The 24398-nt window shown below is 40.6% G+C and overlaps 2 protein-coding genes across 2 annotated transcripts in view; one reads left to right on the forward strand and one right to left on the reverse strand.

Moving 5' to 3' along the window:
* CIR1 (corepressor interacting with RBPJ, CIR1) overlaps positions 1–11357 on the reverse strand; it is an 823643-nt gene extending 812286 nt beyond the window's left edge. Inside the window, exon 1 of the mRNA XM_044075555.1 lies at positions 11114–11357. Coding sequence (XP_043931490.1) covers positions 11114–11185 — 72 coding nt within the window. The 5' untranslated portion in view covers positions 11186–11357. The remainder of the gene's footprint in view (positions 1–11113) is intronic.
* A 39-nt stretch (positions 11358–11396) lies between these two features.
* Positions 11397–24398, forward strand: part of SCRN3 (secernin 3) — a 939975-nt gene continuing 926973 nt past the window's right edge. The window contains exon 1 of the mRNA XM_044075556.1: positions 11397–11464. The gene's annotated coding sequence lies outside the window, so the exon portion shown is untranslated. The remainder of the gene's footprint in view (positions 11465–24398) is intronic.

Genomic DNA, 24398 nt, shown 5'->3' on the forward strand with positions numbered 1-24398 from the left:
TCCAGAGAGGTAGGTCTCAGGTCATTCACACCAACATGGACAATGACAGAGTCATATTTGTACTTGTTGTGGAGTGACCAGAGTGCTTGCGTTGTGGCGGATCTTGGCACCCGACAGGCAGCTGACAGTAACTTTCTCCTTGTTCAGCCTGGTGAGCAAGACATCAGGGTGCCTGACTATAGAGTCACCTATGACTAATGTGTTGGATTCGCCGTTTTGCCTTATGGGCTGAGGCTGAGTGGCACACTGATTTTGTGAGCTATGTGTCATTTGGGTAGTGTTGGGGGGGAGGTGGTTGTCTGCATTTCAGCTTGGGTGGTCTCTGTTGCTTGGGCAGATTTTTGAGAGCCTCCGTGAATGTGGGTGTATGCTTTGTGTTTCTATGTGTGGGTTTTGAAGGACTATGTGTTGAGTGTGGTGTGGTGCAGGTGTTAACCTTCTCCTCTTGACTGTCTAGTCCAGTCTTGGCTATATAAGTGCATCTCTCACAGGTTGTAGTGTTGGGTGGTAGGAGGTACATTGCCCCAAGATGCCCAGACTCATCAGGTGGACAGGAGAAAACACTGGGAGCTGACCCATGGACATGTCTGGATATGTACTTATTTAAGTACCAAGAATGGTTCTCCTCTTGACAAGTGAGGAAAATCGAGTGCTGTAGTAATTTGTAGTTTATTTAGTGCTTACAAGGAGTTCTGTGCAAGTGCTGAGCACAAGGAAACAGTTTGGAGTGCTGAAACTAAAAAACTGGCTAGTTCTAGCTAAAACTAGCTAGTTTTAACACCAATCTCAAGAACAGAACCAGGCCATGGCCTGTTTGGTGATCCAGAGTCTTGTCCCAGATGATGCAGGGGTCTGCAGGCTTGTATCCTTTTTCTAGTAGATGCCTCGAATAGCAACCAGACCAATAAGGTTTAAGCACAGACACTCACTCTCCAACCAGAAAGAGTCAGGAAATCAATGCACTCTGCTCCTACTCTCACCAGGATCAGAATATAAGCACAGATTCTAAGCAGTCACCTATAAAGCAGTTATTAAGCTTTCTGGTGATCAGCAGTCCAGTCTCGAGGAAATAATGTAACTGCACTCCTTCTCTCACCAGGAGAAAACAGAAGCACTAATGCCAAGATGACTACTGAGAGGCAGAATATGGGCTCTACAATAATTTGTGGTCTTGCAATAGATGCTTAAAGGTAAGATGAAAAAATGGTTTACCCTAAACACTGCAGTGTGCACTAGAGGAGTTAGATGTGAAAGTATGTACCTTACGTTTTACCTGTCTAAAAGATAAGTTTTAGTGGAGAGTCACTATTTTTTAAAACAGCACGATAGATTGAAAGGGGGTGGTCACTTTTGTATTCTGGTACAATGGAATACAGTAGGATGGTCAATACATTTAAATAGTTGAAGGGGAGTGATTTCACAAAATGATAATTTTGTGCTTACTCACAGCAGTCAGTAAAAGCAGAGAGGAAATGTGATATATAGTCAAATTAACATAAGGGGCAGGCAACTAGAAAGACAGTGGTGTTTAAGAACACAACAGTAACCGGGTGGGAAAAATAAAATCAAAGGGCCACAACCAAAAATAAAATCAAAGGGACACCACTGAAGATCACCTAAGTAAAAGACAAACAAACAAAAACAAGGAGCGTATCACCATAGACAGTATTCCGAATGAAAATAAAAATCTTTAATTAACAATTCAACTGATTCCTCAGGAAAATGACAAGCGCTTTCGGCATAAAGCCTTCTTCAGATCCTACATTAAACCTGAATTTCACTGAATTAGAAACACATTTCATCCAATCACTGTAAAAATTTCAGTCATATGACTCCTTTCTCCAAGACATAGCAATTCCAATCAGGTCAAGCAAATCTCGGCAAGACTCTTTTTAAACCAATTGTAGATGAGCTTACTTCCCATTTCTCAGGGGCATGGTCCTTCCAATCAGATCTAGTGGATTTCAACAAGCCTCTTCTCTAGTCTATCGAAAAGAAAAAGTTATGTCTTACCATAACGTTCCATCTGTGTTGTAGATCTTTGTTCATTAATTACAGCTAGGATCTCGGTTCCGTTCTCGGAACAGATACGGCTGTTTTCCAGCTCGCGCAAGCCAAAAACTCTCAGCTAAGAACCTACCCACAATGCCCCTCTCCTAGATACTCCAGATCGAGTTTGCCCGCCCTAGATAAAAGATGTAGTAATAGGAAAAAATGTAGGAGGCTCTGTCTGAGCAAATACCCTAACCAGGAGTTCCTAAAGTCCACCAGGAATCCAGGCAAGGGGAAGGAGGGCAGGAAGTAATGAATGAACAAAGATCTACATCACAGATGGAACGTTATGGTAAGATATAACTTCTTTATCTGATGTTGTAAATCTTTATTCATACATTACAGACACGGCCGAGTCCCCAGCTACTTGAGTCCTGGGTGGCCCTAAGGAAGGATATTCCTGAGCACCAAAGAACAAAAAGATGCTCGTCCCCTGGAGGCCAAATCCAATTTGTAATGAGATATGAAGGTATGAAATCTTGCCCAAGTGGCTGCTGCGCATATATCATCCACAGAGGCTCTGGAATGAAAAGCTACAGAAGTAGCCATAGATCTGGTAGAATGAGCCTTTATTCTGGACGGTAAAGGTAGCTTATTCTGTTGGTAGATAAAGGTAATGACGTTTCTAAGCCAAGAGGATAAAGTCACTTTGGAAACAGGTTTACCCAATCTGGGTCCTGCAATGGCCACAAACAACTGGTCTATTTTCCTGAAAGATTTAGTACTGTACAAATAATAACGAAGCTACATCAAGGGTGTGCAAAAGGTACTCCCCTCTATTAGAATGCCTTGGGAAGAAAACCGGTAGGTCAATAGACTGGTTAATGAAAAAGCCAGAAATGACTGGTTAATGGAAAAGCCAGAAATGACCTTGGGCAAAAAAAAGGGTCGGTAAGAAGGGACACTATCCGTGCGGAAGATCAAGTAAGGACTCTTGACACTCAAGGCCTGCAGCTCAGATACTCTTCTCGTTGAGGTGAGTGCTACTAGAAGTATGGTTTTCCATGACAAAAATTTCAAATCACATGAATCAAAGGGCTCGAAGGGACAGCCTGTGAGAGACTGAAGCACCAGAGTCAAGTCCCAGGGTTCTAAGGAGGAGGCTTGACTGGAGGTTAACATGTTATACTCTCTTCAAAAAGGTCTTGCATAGTCGGTGTGACATAACTGAAAAATTATCGAGACCATTATGAAAATTGGCGATAGCTGCTAAATGTACAGTGATCGTTGAAGCTCAGGCTCCTGCATGTAGAAGAGTAGTCGGGTATTGTAGAATATTTTGAATAGGCATAGAGAAAAGGTCTAAGTTCTGGTCTCTGGCCCAAATAGAGAATCTAGTCCATTTACTAGAATAAACCTTTCTAGTGGAAGGTTTGTGCGAGGCCAAAAGAATTTCACGAACAGGAGATGGGATGTCAGGCAGCCTGGCAAACATTGGAAGTGGAGGAACCAAGCTGTGAGCTTGAGACTGTGCAGGTTCGGATGAATCAATCCCCGAGGATGGGATAACAGGTCCTAGGAATGATCCAGGATCCACGGGCTGTAAATCAGATGAGGCCATAGAAAAGGGAACCAGACTTGACGTGGCCAGTAGGGAGCAATGAGGATCACTTTGCTTTTCAACCTCTGAGCTTTTTGGAGAAATTCTGGAATGAGGGGAAACGGCATACAGAAGACCCGGAGGCCAATTGTGCGTTAGAGCATCCCTCAGCGGTTCCCCCTGACAGGGGATCAAGGCAAAATAGCTCCTGCACTTGTAGTTCAGGGGGATCCGATCTGCTATTACAGGGTTGAGGGACCACTCATGAGGCATCAGGATGTTCCTGCACAGACTGTCCGCAATAAGTTTGGAACTCCCGGGAATGTGTGTTGCTATAAGAAAGTGAATGGAAGCTATCGCCCACTGCCAAATCCTCATGGCTTCCCAAAACAGGGGGTAAGATCTGGTTCTGCCTTGCTTGTTGATATACCAGACGACTGACATGTTGTCTGACTGAATTGCAATGGTCCCCGAGGGTAGGGATGCATGGAACGCTTGCAATGCTAAGAGAACTGCCCTCAGTTCCAGGACATTTATGTGCAAGGTGGCCTCGATGGGGGTCCAGGTGCCTTGGAGAGACTTTCCCTAAAAATGCCCCCCCTCCACCCGAACAGTGAAGCGGCTGTGGTCACCGTGGCCATAGGTTGGGGAAGACAGAATGGTCGACACCAATGATTCTTTTGTGGCTCCATCCACCATAGCATTTCTTCCTTGCAACAGTTTGCAAGGCGTATCATGTGGCTAAGTGGGTGGATTAACAATGACCACTGTGCGGAAAGGAGCCACTGCAGGATTCTCATGTGCAGTCTCGCCAGTGGTACTAAAGTAATGGCAGCTGCCATGAAGCCCAAGAGTTGCAGTACAAGACATGCTGGTACAAAAGGTCTTAAATTTGGTGCCTTATTTTCAAAAGCCTGTGAGGGGGGAAGAGAAACTTGACAGGATGTGATGTCAAAGACCGCTCCAATAAATTCCAGTGTCTTTGTTGGGGACATCTGACATTCGTCTTTGTTGACTGTAATCCCCAAGCGGAGAGAAAAACCTTGAGTGTAAGAGGCTGCAGACTAGGAGATTCCTGGTCAGAGCAGTAAGTAGCCAGTCGTCTAGATAGGGAAACACATGGAATCCTTGTAGTCGAAGATGGGCTACCACAACTGCCATACATTTGGTGAACACTCGGGGGCCTGTAGAGAGACCGAATGGCAGTGCCCTGAACTGGTAGTGATTGGCTCCCAGCCAGAAGCGGAAAAACCACAGGGAGTGGTGATCCATCTTTATGTGGCAGTATGCATCCTGTAGGCCTATAGAGCACATCCAATTGTCCCTCCCTAAGAAGGGAAGAATGGACTGTACTGTGACCATCCGGAATTTTTGAGGTTTGATAAATTTGTTCAGTAGGCTGAGATCCAGGATTGGTCTCCAGTCCCCTGTCTTTTTTGGCACTAAAAGAACCTCGAGTAAAACCTGAATCCTGTCTGTTCTGGTGGGACTGGTTGGATGACTCTTTTCCGTAGCAGTTTTTCTATTTCTAAGGATGCTAATTCCCTCTGATTGAATGGTACATCATGGATTCTTTTGACGGGCCTGGGAGTTAAGTCGAATGGTAATAGGTAGCCTCTGGATATTATTCTCTGCAACCAAACATCGGTAGTAATAAGATGCTAGGCTGGTAGATGCAGAGAAAAATGACCCCGGCTGCTTCCAGAGGAAAGCAATCGGCCGCTGCTCAGGAGCACTGGTAGAGTCTGCCGGAGAAAGAATCTCTGGCTCTCTAATTATGCGGACCCCCTGTACCCCGAAAGAGGCATCTTCCATATGAGTTGCCCCCTCTGCCCCAGGGGGACTGTTCACCACGAGTGTCATGAAAGGATCCTTGAGATTTTTTTAACCTTATCTTTCCTCCCTTCTGGGTCCTGGAGTAAGACCTTTGGGGGTTGGAAAAGCATATGCCCACAGCAGACAAGGTCTTTCAGTCTTTCTTTCTCACTACGTGCAAGTGTGTCTTGTACCTTGGGTCCAAAAAGTGCAGATTCGTCGACAGGTGCATTGACCAGGGCCATTGACGAAGGAAGATTTAAAGGGGTCTGCAAAGTCACACAATCGCATCCAAGCATTATGTCTCATGACAGCACCAGATGCGGCAGCTCGAGCTGCCCCCTTGGTGGTGTGAGATATCAAACGCATCGAGGAGTTAGAGATGGATTCAAGGGTAGCTAGCTGCCAGGAGACAGTGTCACGTACCTCATCAGACTGTACCCTCAACAAAGAGGAAGATATTTCAGAAATTAGGTGTCTTTGGAGTTGAGTAAAGTGTGCCAGATAATTCAGCAACCGAATGGCGAAGGTCACTGACGCATAGGTCCACTTCCCTAATCTGTCCATGGTCCGGGACTCCCTGTTTCCAGGATGGACAGTGGAACTATCTTCTGCCAGTTCCCTCTTGGTGGCTGCAGCCACGACCATAGAATTAACTGTCAGCTGCTTGGACCAATGGGGCTGGTCTTCAGGTGAAGATAAACTTTTGTCCGGCCTCCGGGGGACAGGTTCTACATTATCCGGGGCCTTCCAGGCACGCAGCACAATTAGTTTAACAAAATCATCTGCTGGTGGGGTCACCCAGGAAGTAGATGGCTGGGCATGGAAGGCCTGCAGAAACACCGATTCCTCAAAAGAAGGGTTAGAGGACTTCCATTCCCCCCACTGTTTGAGGATTTCAAGAATGTCTCTGAATGAAATGTCATCTGGGGGAGAACGTGGTGACCCTTCTCCCTCAACAAAATCAGTGTCTTCTGTGATAGATTCCTCCGGGGAGTCAAGGTGCTTCCTCTTGCACCGTTTCTTCCGAGGTGACTCTCCAGTGGGATCTTCCGAGGACTCCGGAGAAGGGGTTCCCTTCACAGAGGGTTCTTGCGACTCCCAGCGCCACTGGACCCGACACAGTGGGTTGGGAGAGGAGCATGCTAGGGGAGGTTTCTGATACTGGTGTCCTAGGTGCTGGCTGTGAGCCTTCGGTATGAAGGACCCTTTCCATCACCTGTACAGCAGGCCCACTCGAACCCACCTCCAGTTGAGGGGTTCCAAGAGAACTGGAAGCAGTTGGAGCCGTGGACATAGTGCCAGTGAGAAAATAGGTGCCGGATTAGGTATCAAGGTACGGACGGTCCAAGCATCTCTCCGTGAAATAATCTGCTCCATCGTAGCCGATGCAGCAAGAGTGGTCGGTGGTGACAGAGGAGGGACCCTTTCCATCACCTGGACATCGGTACCAGGAACGGGGTGGATGCTGGAGGAGGATAAGCAGGGGAAGATGAGGTAAAAGATTCCGAGCTAGGAGGAACGGAAGATCTAGCTGGAATGGGCAATCCTCTAGCTGCCAGAAGCTGGTCCACAACTAGCACTAGCTCTAGTTCAGAAAAACTCCTAGTGGGTCTAAAGGAGGCTGCTGAAGGGGAATCAGGTCTTTCTAGAAAGGGACTAAACCTCTGCCCCAAGAAAGGGTCGTAAGGTGGAGAATGTCTTGTTCTTGGCATGTATTCAAATTTTGGAGCCGATGGAGCCGAAGAAACTGTCAGCACAGTGACCGGGGATGGTGACAAGGCATGTACAGTCATTGGAGCCCATGGAGCCGAAGAAGCTGTCGGCACCGTGACCGGGGATGGTGCTGAGGCATGTACAGTTATCGGAGCCCATGGAGCCGAGGAAACTGTCGGCACCGTGGATGGGGATGGTGCCGAGGAATGTACAGTCATCAGAGCCAATGTGGGAACCAAGAACAGCACCGAAGTCAGTGGTGCCATGGTTGGAACCAAAATAAGAGTGAATACCATGGTCGGCACCGAGGGAAGAGGACACAGATCCTGGTGCCAAGGAGGTCTGAGCCGAGGGTGCCGGTGAAGCACGGAGCCGACTCGGTTCCGTAACTGACAGATGCAGAAACTGAGTGACTCCATTTTTCCTTATATTTTTTGGTCTTAGGAGGGGGTGAGACCTCTGACCCAGATAGAGCCTCTGAGAAAGGTGTCTCGAGTAAACCTTTTAAAATAAGTTTATTCTTACGATCTGCTAGTGTCCAATTACTAAAACTAGCACAAATGTCACAATCAGCTTTGATCCACGCCACAAACAGTAGACACACCTGACATGTGTATCTGAGTTAGGCATCTTATGTCTACACTTGTCACACTGTTTAAAATCCAACTTAACTTTGTCTGACATGGTAAGGAAACAATGCTATCCCATAGAAAAAATAAGAAAGAAAATACCAGTGATGATATGTTAAGAAATACCACTAGTAAAAAGGGAAGGCCTGTCAAAGACAGGGGAGAGGGAGTGTAACAAAAAGGGTAAAAAATGTAATTACTAAAGAAAAGGATAGGAAATAGGCCTAGGTTATAGGCGACAACTTTGTCTGACATGGTAAGGAAACAATGCTATCCCATAGAAAAAATAAGAAAGCAAATACCAGTGATGATATGTTAAGAAATACCACTAGTAAAAAGGGAAGGCCTGTCAAAGGCAGGGGAGAGGGAGAGTAACAAAAAGGGTAAAAAATTAAATTACCAAGGAAAAGGATAGGAAATAGGCCTAGGTTATAGGCGACAGTGAGAAAAGGCTAACTTGACTAAAAATTTAGTAATTTAGAAGAAAAACTGTCATAAAAACACTTAGCTTTGAGAGAGTGCTAACACGTCTGACTAGGAACACGGCAAGAGATCAGGAGTATCTAGGAGAAGGCCATTGTGGGTAGGTTCTTAGCTGAGAGTTTTTGGCTTGTGCGAGCTGGAAAACAGCTGCATCGGTTCAGAGGACAGAACCAAGGTCTTATTTGTAATGTATAAACAAATATTTACAACATCAGATTAAACTTTCTCTCTTTATACTGGGTTTGAGCAGAACATTCCCATTAAGCCCTGGTGGGCAATCCGCTCTTAAATCCATGATCCATCATGCTTCTTCCACTTCCGTTCTATTAACTGTATCGCCTTCTTTCAAAGTCTGTCTAACCATAGAAATGACCATAAACCTGAATGAGTGGTTATCATTGTTTTGTATATGATTAAATAAGGCATTGGTCTCTATTTTATTTCTTATATCAGATTGATGTTTAAATATTCGTTCTTTTAACATCCTATTTGTTTTTCCTACATAGTAGGCCGAACATAGGGTGCACATAGCCATATATATAACATTTTTACTGACACAATCAGCCGAGCCAAAGAATTTATAACTTTTGCTTGTCTTCGGATGAATAAAATTATTGCTGGAATTAATCACCCCACAAGCCTTACAAAAGCCACATTTCCATGTGCCTACATGACAGAGCTTGTTTTTTGAGCCATTTGTCTCAGTATTCAATTCATCTTTATTACATAACATCCTTTTAAGATTCTTCCTGTTTTTAAATGCATATCTAGGGGCTTCAACAAATATTCCTCTTAATTTGCTATTAGATGTTAAAATAGGCCAATACTTCTTTATAGTAGCACACACTAATGTATTATCAGTACTGTATGTAATATTAAATCTTATTACTTGTTCTTTGTCTCCTATACTTCTATTTCCATGTATTGGAGATGTCCTGTTTTTCTCTTTTACATATTGCTCAGAATGAGGGACTGATGTTATGAATAAAGTAGAAGTGGAATGCTTTCAGAAAGAAACAAAATAATTAAAAGTGAAACCAATTCCAAACCAATTCATTCCATTTTAATGTCTGTACATCAGTGCCTTGAGAATGTGACCCACTGATTGCCTAATACCCAATATAAAGGGTTCATTATCAATTTTACACTACATGGACATGTCCAACAGAAGGGTTTTTACAAACTGCACTGTTAACATAAAAGGGATCATTTTCCTTTAGATTTTTTTTCTGGACAGTATTTTTTGTCCATCGTTACTTATCTCTTTCTAGGCAATAAAAGTACATTTAACTGATCACTAATAATTACAGTTTATAACTGATAAACGGCTCTCTCTTCCCTGCCCATGTGTGTCCTGCACTTAAAAGCCATACTGAAAATATCATCAGAATGCTGTGTGAAAGATTTTCTTGTGTGTGTACGTGCAAACATAGTAGAGTTCAGCATGAGTCCGGTTCTTCTACAGAAGTTATACATCTTCTTAAGTTAAGAAACAGTTCTAGACACTATACTGACAATTATTCTAGTTTCCATTTTGGAACCATTTCTTCAGATGACTAAAGTATAGGAAGATGGACATTACAGCAACTGGAAGTGTTCTAGATGTGGGCAGATGCAGTTTGCTTAAGGCAGTAGCTGTTCTTGGAGGCTGCACTAGAGTATTACACTGCACCACTGTAGTTCTCTTGTGTATATAATGTTAAACAATTAGAGTTATACATGCACAGCACACATACCTCTCAACCTTTCAGAGCAAGAAATCTGGACAAACAATGAAGGACAAACACCTAAAAATATGTAAATTTTTAAATATTGCTCTTAAAAATGTAGAAAGTTGACAGAACATGTTTTACATGAGCATGAATTTTATGAAGGGAATGAAGTCTGAAACTCAAATGTCTGTCAATATTTTCTGACTTCAATCCTCACTGATCTGCCAAAGACCAATCAGAAAAACAAAATTCTATGAAGAAGAGAACGAAAATATGATGCAAAAATCTGGATTCTGTGAAAATCTGCACAGTTGAGATGAATGACAGTACAATATACTAGCTTCACAATAGGTACAATGAGCAAGTTATCAGTAACAAGATTCTACAGCATCTGCAACACGGGTTTTCTGCTAAACACTTTTATCACTTATATCAGTTGTAAATGGTACTCTTGCACCGCCATATTTTTACACATCACTTAGTTAAGAAAATATTGGGTAAAGCTGGGGGAACTAATATCGCACCATCAACCCACCAACTAAATGCATCTTCTATGCTGGTAAGTAAAGATGTGTCTGGCAGCAAAAGCAAAGGATTAAAGCTCTTGAACTATAATGAGCCGTGTCATATAATGTTGAGTACGGTTTAATTCTTTCCACCTCAGTTTGACCACTGTAATTATAAGCAAATCATTTAATCAGGTAGTGCTCCCATACCACTAACACATGTAAGAGCGATCATGCAAAATGTAGTCATAGTCATCTGTACCGCATCACGTACTAATGCAACTGAATTGCCAACATTTTTATTTATTTAAATTTGTTGACCGGGAGTGTCCGACTGGACGTGGGTCCATTTTCAGCGGAGGTCCGGGGAGAAAAGCTCCACAGTAAAATAAACAGACAGTAGATGAACAGACAGTAGAACATGTTTGCCTAACTAACCAAGCGTACTTCAGAAACGATTACCAAGGCCTTCAACAAATCTTTTCGAGATTTAGAGGGGGGGGGGGGGGGGGGACGAACAATCAACTACATCAACTGAAATAAAAAATACAATCACAGTAAAGTGATCACACTGGTTACTGAACAATCAACTACATCAACTGAAATAAAAAATACAATCACAGTAAAGTGATCACACTGGTTACTACATTCGTAGCTTACTTTCTTTATATTAGACTTGGAGGCAGGATGGAAATCCTTTTTACACATGAAGTTAGCAAACGACTTCCCCATGATTGCAGAAGTATCAAAACCGATTTAAATAACTCCTTCCAGCATACAGCTACAACTTTCTAACCCTCCTGTGGTATATGTCGTTATTCTTAAACGTTACTATCTGAAAATCCAGTTTGCTTTTAGGTCAAACATATTCCATGACAACTTCAGTACTCAACAATGTTGTCTTTCCTGTAGCACGTGACTCTAGTCAGCGAACTCGTCGTCAAACGCCGTGCGTGACTAATAAGCGTCAGAACTTCAAGGGGGTGATCCTAAAGCCGCAGTAACATTTGTGTGAGTTGTTATCAATATACACGATTTGTTTGTCACTTGTTATTTTTAAAATATTGTAAAATAACCAATATTTTAACATTTCTCTATTGTCAGTTTACGACTATGGGTAGAGAAAAAATAATATCGTTTATCATAGTTATAATTGTCTAAATACATCATATGGCCTTATTTTTTATTTTGTTTGCCAACAGCATAATGGATTCACTCTATGAATGTGCTACAAGGCTCAAAGTTTTCAGTTTAGAAGAAAATGAATAGGTTTTATGACTTTGAAACGTTGCAGACATTGTTGCAAACACTTTTTTTTATCCAAAATAGTTTTAGTAAGAGTGTCAAGCCTCAAACGTGTTCAAGAGAGGTGAGAAAAGGGACTTCTCTTGGAGGTATGGTGATGGTGCGAGAGAAAATGGGGGCAATTATTCGGGTGGGGTTGAAGGATTTTAAATACTCATGCAGAAAGCCTATGGCAGATGCTTGGTGAACAGGTCGAAGTTACTGAAGAAAGAGATGACGCTAAGTTGGCGTAGGGAAGCTTGAATGTCAGGACTTGAGAAGTCCTTATAGTGTTAGGAGCAAAAAAAAAAAAAAAGATAGCTACCAGACTATAGAACAATAGGTTTAGATTTGAAAAAAAAATAGCATGGTGTTATAAAGGAAATCAGTTGGAGAAGTTTTTTATGGGGAAAAGTAAGATGCATACTCTTAAATGCCGATAAATAAATTTGTTTACTGAGAAAGTCCAACTTGGCCACAGGTGCCCTATTTCATTGGAGGACCGGGGAGAAAAGCTGCAAGGTATCACATTTAATCCTATCAGTATTTGCAATAACAAATTTTATAATGCAGTTTTAGTGAATACATATCATAATACCCAGTATAATAACATTTGTATTGATATGTACATTAAATTTATAAGTCTTGTACTGAGAATTTACAGATAGAAGAGTGGTGTATAAGATAGGAATAATTTAAAAAATACATTAGAGTGAAGTATTAGAGCAGATTAGCAAGTTTGGTTGTTAACAGAGAAGTAATGAAGGAATAATAAGTTGGTTGTGTTAATTAGAAGTAGGTGCACTAGCTAAGGCAAGACAACACAGTCCATTGAATACACCACATAGGTATAAGTTTTCGAAGTATAATAGGCTCCTAGGAAGTTACTAGGCTAATGGCCCTAGGGCCTTTACAAGCCTATCCATGTTATACCCTTGTTCCCTAACTGACCTTGGTTAGATGGTTATTATTCACAGATGGAGTCTATGATCAGCACTGACTGCCTCTGTCTGTGAGGGGCATGGGTGACATCCTCAGCATGAATTTATGGTCTCCCATCCGTTTGTGTAGGTTGCACTTGAATAGAGTTATTGAGGAGCTCTGCTTGACATGAATTGTGAGTTTATTCCAGAGGAGCAGCAATCTCTGGGAGATGTATCTGTCTCTTCAGCATGTTCTGTTGATGTCACAGGCTGGGTTGAGATCCCTGGAGCAAGTGACTCTTGTCCCATTTGATTTGCAGATGTGCAGCATTTCCATTAGGGCAGGGTCAGAGACTGCTCTGTAGGCCAGACACAAGCCTCCTGGCAGCAGCCTGTAGGCTACAGAGTACAGTGACACGGTTTTCAGTCTTTCTATGTAGGTTATATTTTGGAGGCCCTGAATTTTCTTGGTGAGAAACCTATGTATCCAGCTGCTGCAGGTGTCTGGTGAGGTACATACAAAAGGGTAAATTGTACTCTTTTAGTGGTCTGACAAGGGTCTAGTACAGAGAAGTTATAACATTCTTAGTCTTGGATGCGATGCCTTTACATATGAGATGCGCAACATAGAAGGCTTTCCTTACCACTGTGGACACACGGTGATCGAAGTTTAGATTATCAACCTATGTTTCCAAATCTCGCACCACTGGGTTTGAGCTTAGGGGGGTGCTAACAATATTGTAATTTGCAGGGACTTCCTGTTTGCTAAAGGGGATAATAATGCACTTTTTTACGCTTAGTTTTAGTCTGTGGCTTTGGCACCAATCATTTGTCTGTGTTAGTCCCTTTTGTAATATATTAACATCTATGGGGACTCAATGATTGCACCCAGTTTGCAGTTATTAGTGAACTTGGTAAGCCAAAGGCCATCTACTTTCACCTGGACTTCTGAGAAATAGATTTCAAATAGTAGAGGACCCAGCACAGATCCTTGTGGTACGCCACTGGTAATTGGTCTACTGGTAGAGATGGAGTCCCCAGCTTTGACAGTATGCATTCTGTTGGTGAGCAAGTTGGCTTTCCATCTTATGACGTATGTGTTAATTCCCAGTTGAGAGAGTTTCAATGATACCTGAGTGGGGGATTGTGTCAAAAGCCTTGGCTAAGTCAAGATAGGCAGTATGTACTGTTTTGCCTTCATCCAGGGCTTTGGTCACATTCTAGAAGTTGTCCACCAGGTTCAGTAAGCATGTTCTACCCTTAACAAAGCCAAACTGGGTTGGGTCAAGAGTTTGAAGGTCACCTATGTCCTTGTTGATAAGGTCTCTGATGATTCTTTCCATGGCTTTGCAGATAAGGCTGGTTAGGCTTGTTGATCTTTAGTTCCCAGGGTTGGTTGATGGACCCCCTTTGTGCAAGGGGATTACTATTTTTGTTCTGCACTCTGCTGGAACAAAGCCAGTGCTCAGGCTGAGGTTAAAGAGAGTGCTAAGTGGTTCCACTAGGTCTTGTTTTAGATTGTTTAGTAAGCAGTCTGTGATGTTATCTTGTCTCATAGAGGCTGTGTTTTTTGGCCTTGGCTAGCGTGGATATGACCTGCTGTTTGGAGATACTAGGTAGAGGACTGGTGTCAGGTATGCTTTGGGGTATGGCTGGTGGGGACAGGAGAGTGAAGCCTGTGCCAAATCTATCAGCTTGCAGGTTGGCAATTTCAACACACTTATACCAGTAGCCAACACCAGCTTCAAGATACTAAATCCAAACAACAAGGGAAACAGCAGTCCTGTAAACTCCACAAAAATGTATTAAAATAACACACACACTAGCGCTTTCGTCCATGTGTAATTAAGATTTCTTCAGAATTGTGTAATACAAATCACTTAACATTTAAACTTCCCTCACATAGTCACTCCAACCCAATAATATTGCAAACCTTCCCAATAGGTTAAAGACTTTCTATTTATAAAAGACTTCCATTCGTTAAAATACATTTTCACCTAAAGTAAAATAAAATATTTAGAATCACCAATGAATTCTGAACTTTTAAAATGTTACTTTACACTTTGTAAGACCGTAACCTCAGTATACTAGAGATTGGAAAATATTTGTTGAGACTGGGAAATCCATTGGCATTCAGTTTAAGTTGCCACATTGTTTCCCATTGTTCGATTAGGTTGCTCCAGGCCCCACCTCTTGGGTTCTTAATCACCATATCTATCCTAAAGAAAACAAAAACTGGTCAGGAAAATAATTGATGTGTTTAAATAATGCGTTGTCGCCCTTCTTTTTCTTAATATCTAAGTTGTGTTCATACACTCTCTCTCTGTGAATCTACATTGGGTCTTACCCACATAAATCCTTCACATTTCTGAGAAAGGGCAAAATAAATGATTCCAGTCAAATTACATGTACAGTGAAATGGGATTCTGATAGTAAAATTATTTATCTTAACTTTTTTCTCATTGTAAGATAAATCTACATTGGGCACAAAAAACACAACTTTCATCCTACTAGATCGTATAATATTGTTCTCATCATTCATTTCCAAATTATTTTTTTTTATAGATTTACTCCTAAAAACTATATGTGCGGTTTTTCCCGAATTGATCCAAAAGACCATCAAAGCAAAAAAAAATGTTTCAGTTTCTTTTAAGAATATTAAAAATGGCATCCTACTCTCAGGGATGTTTAAGAACCCAAGAGGTGGGGCCTGGAGTGACCTAATCAAACAACAGGAAACAATGTGGCAACTTAAACTGAATGCCAATGTATTTCCCGGTCTCAACAAACATATTTCTCTCTCTAGTATACTGAGATTATTGTCTTACAAAGTGCAAAGTAACATTTAAAAAGTTCAGAATTCATTGATGATTATAAATATTTCATTTTATTTTAGTTGAAAATGTTTTTTAATGAATGGAAGTCTTTTACGAATGGAACGTCTTTAACCTATTGGGAAGGTTTGCAATATTATTGGGTTGGAGCGACAATGTGATTTATGAGAGGGAGGTTTAAATGTTGTCAAGTGATTTGTAGTATGCAATTCTGAAGACGTCTTAGTTACATAAGGATGAAAGCGCTAAATTGCGTGTTATTTTAATTCATTTTTGTGGAATGTACAGGACTGCTTTTTTCCTCATCATTTGGATTTAGTATCTTGAGGTTGGCAATTTCCTCAGGTTCAGTATGACAGGTACTGTTTACTATAAGTTTGGCACATAGTTGGGTGCTCCTTTTTAGATTTCGGACGTAACTAAATAATGCCTTGTAATTATCCTTAGCTAGGAATGCTAATTTAGTTTCACAACAAGTTTTAGAGGACTTTACAAAATATCTGATTTAATTGTTCAAGGTGTGGAGGGTATATTCTTCTGCTGTTGAGTAATGTCCCTCTTGTTCTTAAACATCAGTTTTCTTCCTTTTGTTATGTAACCTATTTATACTTGAGGTTTACCAGGGGAGAACCTGGTTTTAATCCAGTCAGGTACAGCTGAGTCCATGCATTTGTTTAGGTGGTTATATAGGGCATTTGTGTACTCCTCTGCATAGGAGTCATTGTTGACTGTGTTAGCAGGGGGTTTGAAACTTTTTATCTCATTGCCTTGTAGGCTGTAGTTTGCTTTGGAGAAATAAAGCGAGGTATTAGATGGGGATAAGTTGGTTAAGTGATTTAGTGTTTTCAAGGGGGGTATAAGAAATGTGATGAAGGGTGTTTGAGAGCTGTGTTCCAGATGAGGAACAGGGACAAAGCCAGGAGGCAGAGAGGAAGTCTTTTAGTAATGATTTGAAAAGAAGGTGTGTGATAGACCTGATTGATACAGGAATTTTCTTCCCAGTTCTAGGCACGCTATTGGAATAGTGACTGACCCCAGCAGCCCTTTGTGGTTTGTAGATGGTAAGCAGTTGTTCATTATTTGACCAAAGGGAACAATTTGGAAGGTAGTATTGGAGTAGGAGTCTAATTGCTGGGCAGGCGGATGGGTTATGGTTAATTTTATGGGTTAAGGTAAGCTGAATATAAGTTAGGTGGTGAGGAAGTTTGAGCCAGTTAAATGTTTTTAATGCTAAACAGTGGTGGGTCTGGTAAGGTTTGTTGCAAGTGAATCTAGCAACTTTGTTCTAGCACTCTTCAAGTTTAGAATTAATTGAGGCTTGTAGGTTGGTCATGAAAAGGGTTTCATATAGGTGAGAGGGTAAGAGATAAGTGGTAGTAAGAGTTTCCTTGACAGAGTCTGTAAGGCATTTCTTTACTCTTTACTCTTTACTATTTGTAGGGTGTCTAGTTTTTGATGGGTTTTCTTGATGCGGTTGTGGATAAGTAAATCAAATTTAAGACTGGCGTTGATTGTCATGCCAAGTAGTTTTGTATGTGAGGTAACTTCAATCATGGTTAAGGAAGACATTTTAAGTTTGTTCATGGAAATAGCATTTTGGAAGCAAGAGAAGTAATTTAGCTTTTTTGGGATTTAGTAATAGGTGATTATCCTGTATCCAATTTTCAACAGAGTTAAAGGCTTCTCTGAAGATGTATTAGGTTGTCAGAAATGCATAATAAGGTAGAATCATCTGCATATTGTATATGAGGAAAGCTTGCTTGAGAGAATTTATGTAAATTGTTAGTGAATATATTAAAGAGTAGAAGGACAATAATATAGTCCTTTGGCACACTATTAGTATTGACAGGAAGGAAAAGAAATGTTGTTGCATCTTTCGGCTTTTCCCGGTTAGGGGTCGCCACAGCGGAACTCCGGTCCATTAATGATTGGCAGTTGATTTTTATGTACCAGCTTGCCAGGCCTGACGCACAACCTTCAACGAAGGTACGCCCATTCACGCATCGAACCGGACAGCGTCTTACTGTGAGGCGACAATGCTACCGCAGCACCACCACCACGGGTTAGAAAGGAATGAAGGGAGAAAAAGTGAAGAACCATTTCATAGGCTGGTATCAATTGGTTAAGTAGTTGTTAAGCCATAGTAGTGTTAGTTGTGATAGCTCAAGGGAAGACAGTAAAAGAGTTTTTTTTGATTAGAGACTAAATCAAAAGCTTTACAGAGACCTAGGAATACAGAGGAAACGAGTTTGCCTTTTTTCTCTGACTTTGTTAATAGCTATCTGTGAAAGTTAGTAAGGCTGTGATAATGCTATGGGTCTAAAACCATGCTGTGTGGAGATCAGGAGCTTTTTCAGAAGAATATGTTGAAGAAGTTGCTTGTGAATGCAGTTCTCCAGAATTTTTGACAAAGGGGATGATATGGCAATATATCTGAAATTGGTTATGTCAGATGAGAATTTTTCCATAGATAAAAAACATATGATTCATTGATAGATCTCTTAATTAGGAAAGACACAGGATAGACCATGGAACTGGTAGCTAGCTTGAGGTATTCTGCTGGCAGATTATTTACTGAAAGAGAATAGGGGTTCCACTTAAGAAGTAGGAATTTGATGTACGAGGTTGGGATGGGTTTTAGGGCGAAATAGGGGTTGTTTGCTGTTTGAGGAGAGGCGATGTCAGGATTGTTGAGAGGGAAATATTCAGTAAGGACTTTAATGTGGACTATGTGGGGAGCTATCCAGCTACCTTTATAATGGGGAGCGAAGTGATGCTGAAGAAAGGAAGGATTCAAAAAGATTCTGTCTACTCCTGCTAATTGGATAACATGAGTTACTCAATTAGCACAATGGAGGGAATCTCCAGTTCAGAGACATAGTAAAGCTGCACAGTGAAGCATCTTATTAATGTTTCATTATCATGTCTACCAGGCTGTGCATTGTAGTAACATAGGCCACCTGAATACACACTCATACCTAGCCAGCTTTCCTATACTTAGCCTCCAGCAGTATGACCACCCATACGTACACACAGAAACACACACATCCTTTTAGCCACAGTCATGTCCCCACATACATGTTGACACATGTACACACACCCCAAGCTTTATTACACTTAGCTTTTATTCTCAGAACAATTTGTGTAAACCTCCTTGTGGTGAATGAGTGAATGCAATCAAAAGTTAGAGTTCACTTTTTCCAGCTGGAATCCCCTACCAGTGCCATTTCCAGGGGACATCACATGGCTAATTTGCATCAGCCGCTATTCCTTGGTGAGACAGATTTCTGCTCTGTTGCCAATACCCGGAGAAGACTGTATTGGGAGAGTGGTCTCCAAATTGGAAAGACTTGTTACTGTATGCAAACCTTCCAAGCTGAGGATTCCACATCATGGTCAGCTTTTCAGAATCCCAAGGAATACCTTCACCTATAGATGTATTTTGGAGTGAGGAATTAATTAAGCTCGTAACAGCCAAAATGGGTCAGGTTAATTTCTTCTTTAATTAGCGTTACAGTTTTTCTTAATTAAATGTGCTATATTTTCTTTGGTTATACATGAACACACAACCAGTTGACCTTGATTAGGGTAATGGTCACAGATAATTTTCTGAAGGTTAGAAGTAACATTAGTCAGCAGATAAGAGATTGACTGAAATGAGATTTCCACTTTAATTTTTCTATTTGCCATTTTAGGCAGAGCAGTTGATTTTCTCAATAGGAATACTGAGATGTATCAGTTTTAATGTTTCTGTTTAAAAGAAACATGATTAACTAATGGAGTTACCATTTTGAAAGAGCAAAATCTGGGAAAAAAGGCACATTCCTTGCTTCACCTCCTTGCCCTGCCTTTTGTGATTAGTAAATGTGCACTATTTTTCTTTTATGGTTATCAGGCTTGCAGCGGTTTTGAAAACAACTATATACTGTGTTTAAAGCAGCACTTGAGCAGCTATGTAAATACACTGGATATGATAAATTTTATTTTACATGATTATTGTTTCAAATGATCATTTTGATTTGCTGGAACTGTTGAACTCGGTGAACAGGCAGAACGAAAAATATCACACCTGATAAGAACAGGAAGGATAAAAGTCATATTTATACAGGTCTATGTTAAATTGAATGTGTAAAAAAGCGAATGATGATTTATCGAACCCATGTAAGCGCAAGCTTACAATCTCAAATGCTTAGAACAGCGATTTTTTTTCCCAAGGGAAAAAAATTGCTGTTCCACAAAAAAAAAAAAAAAAATAAAACTTACATAAAGTGGGGGCTTTGCCCCCACAACCCCCATACTTAAATATACCAACTCCGAGATCGCACTACAGTGACGAAAACGGCAAAGTAACAGAAGCGGCCAAGTGAATTCTTGTTTGTATGTCGTTTCGCTATTTTGCCTTTTTGTGCTTTCAAGTTCAATCAAGACGCATTCGAAAGAATGCGTCTTCGATCATTTAATAGGAACCCTATTTCTACTGCTTCATATACTGAATATTTCATATATTCCCTGAATTAATTTCATGTTTATGCCCACATACTTACACTGGAACAAAAAAAGTGTATATGTACAAACACACAGATATATTTTATGTATATTTTGCATGTTATTTTTTACTAGAGAAGATAGGCAGTATAAAGGGAAGGAACCCTTGTTATGGGAAGGCACCCTTGTTATTTACTGTTTCAGAAATGAGGCTGAGATTCGTTAAATTTTTGTGCACTTATGTTGAGATGTAAACTGCAGAGAATTATGAAGGTTTAGACTATTTGCTAATGACCAGACTTCACAACTCTCGGATTGCCTGTTTAAATTATATTTTATTACAACCAAGGACGGATACCATACATTTATTTACATAACTATACTGTTTGGTTGTCTACTGGCATATTGTAGTGGTTGCATTAAGGGACTGAGTGTAGTAGAGTTTAAGCCACATAGATGTTTTCCCTCTAAAACAATATTGATTTTTAAACTGCTTTGACTGTAAAAAAAGATTCTGACATCCAATTAATGTGGTCATAGTCGCACTATTGTTTACTGTCATTCTGAAATGTTAACATTGTGGGACATAATATAGTTCGTGTTTAAGCTGCATAGACCTGTTTGTTCTTAAACACGAAAGTTATTGCAAACTGCTTTGAAAGTAAAAAAGATACTGGCATCCTATTTCCGAGGACTTAGTCACATTGTCTGTTTACTAGTGATATGTAATTTTGCAATGTGGAACTTTAGAAAGATTTTAAGCTGCATAGACTTTTTTTTTTTTTTTTTTTTACAAAAAAATGTATATGATAGTGATTTTAAATTACATTGAGTGTAAAAAAGATACCTGTATCTTTAAGGATTAAACTGTCCAGCTTAACATAGCAAAGATCAGAAACTGCATAGATCTAAGACTGTACCTTTTGCTTTTTTAAATGAATGTGAATATAGAATATAGGCAAGAACTGCATAATATGTGCTCTGGAGTAGAAACAACCTATCTCCTGGTATCTATCTAATGCTGTTATTGCTTTCAACATTTTTATTTACGTCACTTTTGAATTATTTAAGCTACCCTGAAACACTTTAATTGCGGTCAAGTACTCCAAACAAGCATCTTGGACCTCACAGATATTCAGCAAGAAGGAGAACCACCTGAAAATAGTGTAAGTCAGCTGTTAAGGGATTTTTATTTTAACTAAACTAGAGAAATCTCTAAAAGGCTTAAAGTGTATCTAGTGAGCACATTGCCTGTGTTGGTAACACAAAAAAGTTTTCCTGGCCACTGCCTAACCTAATGAACTCACATCTAGCCGTGAATACAAGTAGCACATGAAAATATCAGATTTGTGCAATCCAGTTGCTGAAAAAGGATACAGTAACTGTGAGTATACTCCCAATAAACCCTGGCTAAGTAGTAATTACTATGTAACTTTTGTTAATAAAAGAGTCAAATCACCAGCAAGTGAAAGAATCCTTATATTTTAAATAAAGTGCTTGTGAATTGAAAGACAAGTTAACTGGGTTAAAACAAACCTGGATAGCTGATAAACTTTTCTTTTAATGCATGCCACGGTCTGCCCCACTATGCCTAAATTTATTTTAAACTAGCTGCACTCACAAGCCCTATTACCTAACCCAACTAACAAACTAAGTTACATCACGTTTTCCTAGTACTAGTCTCCCCCATAACAAGATAGCAATACTTTTAACTAATATAACTGTCCAAGCTATTACAATACAGCAATGCGTTTACAAAAAGTCATACATCAACATGATGCCCATCCATGTTACTGCAGTAAAACTCCTAACGATAGTAGCAAACCTCACCTCATACCATATTAGTCTCAATAAGTGAGCAATTCCCTATAATACGCCATTTCCCTATCTACCACAGATCAGTCCTTTTAAATATCAAATATCATCCTCAACTTACAGAATTACTTATTACCTATACTAAAGTACCACATTAAAATAATCCCAATGTCTCACTAAAACATAACACAATCATAGTAAAGCTCCTCAAGACCATATCACATATTGCCTCACAGTGGAGATATCCATCCAAATCCTGGCCCCAACAGCAACCCATTCCAATAAACACCCCAATATGGCAGCCATAGTTTACTAAACCTCTCACAGAAAGGATCTGAGCTCCTATTATTAAATTTGAACATTAGAAGTATTGTTAACAAAACCCAACAACTTCATGCCACTCTCACCCACTACTCTTCTGACATTGTTCTGATTACTGAAACCTAGCTAAAATCAGAAATTAGCTATAATGAAATTCTTCCTCCAGGTTACAGTACGTATAGGGTAGATAGAAAGGGCAAAACAAGGAGGGAGAATAGCCATTCTATTTAAAATTAACCTTATTCTAGAAATCCTACAACATGATACTCCTGATTTCAATACTGCAGAAGCAATCTTTACAAAACTTAAGATCAACTCCAAAAAAAATACTTACATAATTGGAACCTATGTACCTCCTGGTAATAACATCACCACCCTAGAACATATCTTTTACGGGTCCTCAACCTCTCTTCCCCAAGGAACATTTTTATGGGAGACTTTAGCATAGATTTTTTTTTTACTATCCTTGTATTTACCCTGGCTGCTGCATGGCCTTGGCCCTGGAGGCTTGTTCTACTCTCATTACCTCCTGTCCTGCACTAAGGGACTTGCCTGATCTCTAAGGATCCCCTCCTGTTAATTTCTAGCCATCCCAACATCGACTCGAGAATTTCTACTACCCCAGTACTGTTTTTTCTCCCAGTCTCAAAGGGTTTCAGAAACTCACTACCTCCTATCCTGCACTAAGGGACCTGCCTGATCTCTAAGGATTCCCTCTTGTTAATTTCTAGCCATCCCAACATTGAATCGAGAATTTCTACTACCCCAGTACTGTTTTTCTCCCACTCTCAAAGGGTTTCAGAAAGTACGTTCCACCCTGGTCCTTTATTAAGATACTTGTGTTAACTCTCACTACCTCCTATCCTGCACTAAGGGACCTGCCTGATCTGTAAGGATCCCCCTCCTGTTAATTTCTAGCCATCCCAACATCGAATCAAGAATTTCTACTACCCCAGTACTGTTTTTCTCCTAGTCTCAAAGGATTTCAGAAACTCACTACCTCCCATCCTGCACTAAGGGACCTGCCTGATCTCTAATGATCCCCTCCTGTTAATTTCTAACCATCCCAACATCGAATCAATAATTTCTACTACCCCAGTACTGTTTTTCTCCCAGTCTCAAAGGGTTTCAGAAAGTACGTTCCACCCTGTTCCTTTATTAGGATACTTGTATTAACTGTAATTTACCTAAGTATGCAAAGTTTTGTAGCCATTGAGTCAGGAAGCCAGCAGCCAGACTCCTCGCTATCCCTGTAGCAACTTCTAAACTAACCCCCCCCCCCCGAATCCACAATCTGAACCACCTCTACTAGCTATCTATATTATATTTACTGTGTAGTTTTCTGCTCTCTGACCACTAGGTGGCACCCTAATCTATCTGTTGGCTAATACTCTCTCCTCCACTTTCACAGGTATCATCTCTGAATACTCTCATAGATTGTATCCCTTGACTAGTTGATTATCTCCCTGCGGCATCTCATTATTCTTATCCTTTCTGCTCCCACCTTCTAGCTATATTTCTTTTCCTCCTTCCACTCCACTATCCTTCTCTATCTTACACCTGTTGTACCACACTGTACTTACCTGCAACTATTTGCACTGCCTCAGACATCTGCTGCTCTCGCATTGTCTCTGTACAATCTTGACCTGCTTTTCCCACTCCGCTCCCCTACCCTACCCCCAGTTTCCACCCACCACCCCAGTGCTGTTAACCTTATACCCCAGTATCCATGCCCCCTTCCCCTCTTTAACCTATCACTACTTAATAGCCCCACCCCTACCTTAACCACTCCTCAATTAGCTTCGTACCTTTAACTTCTCTCCATCATCTCTGCACACTTATTATCCTGTACTGGTTGCACTATATAACTTTCCTCTCCTACTATTACCCCTATTTTAGCTCCCTCTTCATACTACACCTCCTTACCTACAAATCCTAATGGCCTCACTACAGAAAACTATATACATAACTCTTTTACTCTTAACTACTATCCTAATTTCTCTGTCTATACCCTATGCCAACAAACAAATTCACATTCTCACACAAACTCCCTCAATCACATAAACATTACATCCACTTCTATCTACATACTAACAAAGTATCATAGATCTACCCATATCTCTTATCTCCATAACAAGAAAACCATGAATAACTACAACAAACTCTTAAAGTCTATACAAAAGCCTCAACAACATCATCTATTAGATGGAGATATTCACCAAAACCCTGGCCCCAACATATCAATTCCCTAAGACCCACAAAACCTAACATCCCATGCTATCC

Source organism: Protopterus annectens, chromosome 6.part1 (assembly GCF_019279795.1).
Source record: "Protopterus annectens isolate FY-2018-M chromosome 6.part1, PAN1.0, whole genome shotgun sequence".
Classification (NCBI taxonomy): domain Eukaryota; kingdom Metazoa; phylum Chordata; order Ceratodontiformes; family Protopteridae; genus Protopterus; species Protopterus annectens.